The sequence below is a fragment of the Arachis stenosperma genome, chromosome 1, assembly GCF_014773155.1.
Source record: "Arachis stenosperma cultivar V10309 chromosome 1, arast.V10309.gnm1.PFL2, whole genome shotgun sequence".
NCBI classification, from domain to species: Eukaryota; Viridiplantae; Streptophyta; class Magnoliopsida; order Fabales; family Fabaceae; genus Arachis; species Arachis stenosperma.
The window spans coordinates 42,591,062-42,596,266 of record NC_080377.1 but is presented as its reverse complement, the minus strand read 5'-3'; the positions used below and the strand labels follow the sequence as shown (position 1 = coordinate 42,596,266).

At 48.7% G+C, this 5,205-nt stretch overlaps 2 protein-coding genes across 2 annotated transcripts; one reads left to right on the top strand and one right to left on the bottom strand.

The window, feature by feature from the left end:
• Positions 1-273: 273 nt before the first annotated feature.
• LOC130978869 (protein MAIN-LIKE 1-like) lies at positions 274-3,291 on the top strand. Its single transcript, XM_057902278.1, has 4 exons — positions 274-345; positions 1,019-1,761; positions 1,845-1,932; positions 2,026-3,291. The coding sequence occupies exons 1-4, from the start codon at positions 274-276 to the stop codon at positions 3,289-3,291; spliced, it is 2,169 nt and encodes a 722-aa protein (XP_057758261.1).
• Positions 3,292-3,693: 402 nt separating this feature from the next.
• Positions 3,694-5,205, bottom strand: LOC130978852 (uncharacterized). The gene is made up of 2 exons (XM_057902276.1): positions 4,093-5,205; positions 3,694-3,987 (listed from the first exon to the last, which is right to left on the bottom strand). The coding sequence occupies exons 1-2, from the start codon at positions 5,203-5,205 to the stop codon at positions 3,694-3,696; spliced, it is 1,407 nt and encodes a 468-aa protein (XP_057758259.1).

Here is a 5,205-nt window from a genome sequence, read left to right as displayed (position 1 = left end):
TTCGAATTATACCAACCTAATTCGAATTTACTTAATTCGAATTACTAGGAGAAGTGCACATAAGGGAGGTTCGAATCTAGTTGATTCGAATTAGGTGAAAATTGAGTTTCATAGTAATTCGAATCAAGTTGATTCGAATTACAAGGGATTCGGCTATAAAAGGAGTTCGAGGCAAGTTCATTCGAATCACTTTCTCATTCTCCAACCCCACCAAATCCCAGAGAAGAAGACCAACGTTCAGTACGAGTGCGACCAGAGCGGCTGTTTCTGTCGATGGGGGACGATCCGGGAAGGCTTTATCGTTTGGATGGAGTAGCTCATATCGCCGGTGTGATCAACGACGAGGTTAGTGGCTTTTGAAAGCGGTTTATGATAACGGTATTTGTTAATGGTTTTTTATAATGGTTTATGTTACCGTTAGTGGTTTAGGATAGTGGTTTAGGAAAGTAGTGTAGGCTAGTGGTTTTCGTTAATGGTTTTTTATAGCGGTTTATTTAAGTGTTAGCGGTGTAAGCAAGTGGTTTAGGCCAGTAGTTTTTTTTAGTGGTATTTGAAATTGTTTTATGTAAGCGGTTTGTGTTAATGGTTTTGGATAGTGGTTTTAGTGATGGTTAGCGGTTTGAGGCCGTGGTTTAGGTTGGGGGTGTAGGACAGTGGTTTTTGTTAATGGTTTTTTTTTAGCGGTTTATTTTAGTGTTAGCGGTTTAAGCAAGCGGTTTAGGCCAGTGGTTTTTGTTAGCGATTTTTGTACTCGGTTTTTGTTAACGGTTTTGGATAGTGGATTCAGTGATGGTTTAGCGGTTAACGGTAGTGGTTTATGATAAATGTGAAAATGCATATGTTTTTGTTAATGGTATTGGCACGTGGTTTGAGTGAGCGGTTTGTGTATGAAATGTCGGTCGTTTGTTTCATATATCTTTTACCCATCATGATTTATTTTCTGGTTCCTTATAAAATATATCGCTTATGTTAGTGGTTTGTGCATCTGTTCTAATTATGCGGTTTATGTACTGGCCAGCCTCGTCGTTGCATATCCAGCGTTAGGCGGCAGCAAGGGATGCGTCTTGATGAGAGGTACGTTCCGTACTTGCAGATGGCCGGACTTTACCATCTTGCGAGACTGAACGACAGATGGTTCCGACTAGACGAGCCCCTAGTCAGCGCATTCGTCGAGAGGTGGCGGCTTGAGACGCACACCTTCCACATGCCGTTCGGAGAGTGCACTATCACGCTTCAGGACGTCGCATACCAGCTGGGGTTGCCAGTCGACGGAGATTACGTTAGTGGTTGCCTTACCGACTTCCACCTATACATTGAGGGTGGGAGACCTGCTTGGCAGTGGTTCCATGAGTTGCTCGGTGTTTTACCTCCCGAGAACCAGGTGCAGAAATTCGCAGTCAACTGCACCTGGTTTCAGGAGACATTTGCGGAGTGTCCAGACGGGGCAGATGAGGAGACAGTTAGGCGCTTTGCCCGGGCCTATATCATGATGTTATTGGGTACGCAGCTGTTTGCCGACAAGTCCGGCAATCGTATACACATCAGATGGCTACCTTATGTTGCTCGGCTTGAGGAGATGGGTCACTACAGTTGGGCGTCGGCGGCACTAGCATGGCTGTACAGGTGCATGTGCCGAGTCGCCAATAGACATGTGGTCAAGTTAGCTGGCCCGTCACAGTTATTACAGTCTTGGATCTTCTGGAGGTTTCCCACTCTTAGACCATCTGGGTATGATGAGATCAGCTGGCCCCTTGCCTCGAGGTACCGTTATTGTTTTGTACTATATATTCTTCTTGTTTTTATTTTCAATTATGCAACCAATTCTTCTGTTTTCTCGTACGCAGATGGTCTGGTTACAATCCTGGGATTAGCAACAAGGGACCTCGGGTACAGATGGCTCGCATGAAGATCGACTTGTTACAGCCTCGGCAGGTAAGTACGTAGAACATTTGTGTATCTGAAGTCATTGTTTCAGTTTATAGCTCTGACATAAGTGTACAAACGAATTTATTTTGATTTTTTCAGTTTATATGGATGCCCTATAGCGCACTCGACGTCATCCAGGTTGTCCATCCTGAGGTCTTGGAGCCTCGGCATACAATGTTATGGCGATGCAGGACGTCCCTGATTTATTTTGCGGTTGTCGAGTGGCATCAGGTTGATAGAGTTTTATCTCAGTTTGGCGGCGTTCAGCCCACACCGTCTCCCGCCCTGAACATCGACTTCCTGATGTCGAAGGACGGGAGAGGAGGTGACCGTTGGTTCCCGGCACAGTACCCTGAGTGGCATCTTCACTGGCAGGAGCGTGCTGATCACATTCTACAGTTTGACATCGTGCCCGACCCCGGACCGTCACATGAGTTCTTGACATGGTGGTATCAGCACGGAAAGAGGTTTTTGTCGCCGGAGATGTTATTGGGGGATCCGAGAGGTGTTCCTATTCCAGATGAGGCGACGCAGAGGGGTGCAGGCCGACTTCCAGATATGGACCGGGTCGAGGATGTTCCTGACAGACGTTGTGTTGAGCGGAGAGCACGAGTTGGGACACATCGTAGCCAGCGTGAGTGGAACTGGGTGGATCGGGCTATGGATGACGTCGACGACCCAGTTAGGGGTGGGGGGAGAGTTCGTGGTCGTGGAGGCAGGAGGAGGGTGGGTGCTGCTAGAGAGGGTGCCCAGATGCCTGGGGTAGGTGATGTTGCGGGGGTTGATAGGGCCCATCATGGCGGGCATGATGGTGGGCCGCGTGGATCTGGTATGGGAGATCCCACGAGTCACGCTGATGCTGGGCTTGGTGGTGGAGGTCTTGGAGATTATTTCGTAGGTGTTCCCGGTGATGATCATACCCTTCAGGAGAGCACTCCATGGGTGAGTCCTGGGTCGATGTTTGGAGACTTCCTTGCTAGTGATGGCATTGTGGCCGAGTTCGGTGGGCCGCATTTCCTTGATGATATCCAGACCATCATGCAGGAGGATGAGGCTGCAGTAGGACGGGATCATACGACAGGGGCACAGGCACCGCTGGATGTAGATCTGAACGAGCCTGCCACGGTAGCTGTTGCGCATCCTTTTGCCATGGGTGGGACCCCAGCATCGACACAGACTCTTGGGTCACATTCAGTTGCTGGCCCGTCATCATCCAGACCCGTGCATGTTGCGCCTATGACCCCGAGAGAGCCAGCCCCGGATGACAGCGACGACTCGATTGAGGATGAGGAGCCACTTATACGTAGGGGTTACCGCACACGAGTCCCACGCCGTTGCGGCACTGGATCGCACCTATTTAGATGATATATGGCTAGTGGTGTATGTCATGTTGTTATATGTATATTGTGTACCTTATTGGTTGGTCATCATTGTTATGGTATGTACTTTGTTGTTATGTTATTCGATGTTATGTTATGTACTTTGATCTTTTGTTATGTCATTTACTTTGATGTATTCTAATTTTATGTTATGAAATATAGTTTGATGTTATGTTATTCATTATCAGTGATCCCATGATACAATGTTGGTTGTTTTTGGATATTAATTTCAATCATTTAAAAGACATTCAACAAAAATATTTGGTACGAATAACAAGTTTCATTACTCATTGGAAACAACTTAGTTGCACGGTTTACAATGATTGCTAACTGAAGTAGAAGATAAGTGCTAATAGATTAACAACTAAAAACGGACAAACCTAACAGCCTACTGATTTCCAGCAGTCCCGCTGGGGCCTGCGGCTTGTGGACAACTACGCCTGGTGTGACCTGGCTGCCTGCAGAGGCCACATCTCTTTGGCCGGTTCGGATCTGCTTCATCCATGTTGGTGCGAATTCTTGTGGATCTAGGACGACCCTCACTCGCACGCCTCATACTCGGATCCGGTATAACGGTAGGCCCGGCGTAAGGTGGCCAGAAACCCTCTGGAATGGGAGGGATAAATCCCATCTGATAGACACCGAAGACGGAACTCAGGCGATAGACCTCGTGGACGTAAGGCTGCCATGTAAGGCGTGAATAAGCACAGCATGCCAGTGCGTGCGGACAGGGAAAATGGAGTGCTTAGAAGTATCCACAATCACAAGTCTTAGACCCTAACGAGACCCTGTACGTACCAAGAGAGAATGAACCTGTCCTAGTCGTCTCAGCAACGGTGTACTCCGAGTTATCCCTGTCGTAAACAGTCACCGTGAAGCACCTGGCTGTCCTCAGGTTGGCCTCGATACACTTTACTAGGTATTGACTGAATTGTTGTCCAGTACCCATCTGAGCCTCGGCCTCCCTACCCTTACGGACAAATAGCTCAGCTAGCCTTCCGTATGTGGCCTTCACCAGCGAGCAAATAGGGAGGTTTCTTACCCCCTTCAGGATTGAGTTGACACATTCCGAAATATTGGTCGTCATGTGCCCGAATCTCCGACCCTCATCACAGTACTGTGTCCACAACGAATACTCGATTCGGTTCACCCAGTCACACATTGCCGGATTCTCAGACCGCAGAATGTCAAACCAGTAGTCGAACTCCACCTCGGTCTTGGCATATGCGGCGTTAACAAGAAGCCTCCGGGCATCTTTTCCCTTAAACGTCAAGGCAAAATTCGCTGCAACGTGTCGAATGCAGAACGCCCGGTACGCAGCAGGGGGTAGCCATCCCCCATCCGGAGCCTCGAGGGCTGCCTTGATGCCGTTATGCCTATCTGAAATAACTAACAGACCCGGCTGAGGTGTCACGTGCTCACGGAGGTGGGAAAGAAAGAAAGACCATGACTCAGCATTCTCACCCTCAACGAGTGCAAATGCCACGGGGAGGATGTTCGAGTTTCCGTCCTGTGCAATGGCGACTAGCAGTGTTCCCCCATACTTCCCATATAGATGGGTGCCATCAATACTCATCAAAGGCTTGCAATGACGGAATGCCTGGATACAAGGGGGGAAAGTCCAGAACAGCCTATGAAAATAAACCTGAGACTCATCAACCTGTCCCCCAACTCGAACAGGGCAAGTCCTGAGGACGGCTACAGTACCAGGCATCGTCAGCTGAACTCCTAAAACCCACCTAGGGAGCTCATTGTACGACTCGTTCCAGTCCCCATATATGACGGCAACGGCCTTCTGCTTCGCCATCCATACCCTCCTGTACGTAGGCCTGAACCCAAAGTGTGCGGCCGTAGCATTTTGAAGCACCTTGATGTTCACAGCTGCATCAGCCCTAACCAT

Coding starts and splice junctions, on each gene's coding strand:
- LOC130978852 (XM_057902276.1), bottom strand. CDS start 5,205: ATGGTTAGGGCTGATGCAGCTGTGAACATCAAGGTGCTTCAAAATGCT. Junction 3,988..4,092: donor TCTCTCTTGGTACGTACAGG/GTCTCGTTAGGG, acceptor CTTACATGGCAG/CCTTACGTCCACGAGGTCTA.
- LOC130978869 (XM_057902278.1), top strand. CDS start 274: ATGGGGGACGATCCGGGAAGGCTTTATCGTTTGGATGGAGTAGCTCAT. Junction 1,762..1,844: donor AGCTGGCCCCTTGCCTCGAG/GTACCGTTATTG, acceptor TCTCGTACGCAG/ATGGTCTGGTTACAATCCTG. Junction 1,933..2,025: donor ACTTGTTACAGCCTCGGCAG/GTAAGTACGTAG, acceptor TGATTTTTTCAG/TTTATATGGATGCCCTATAG.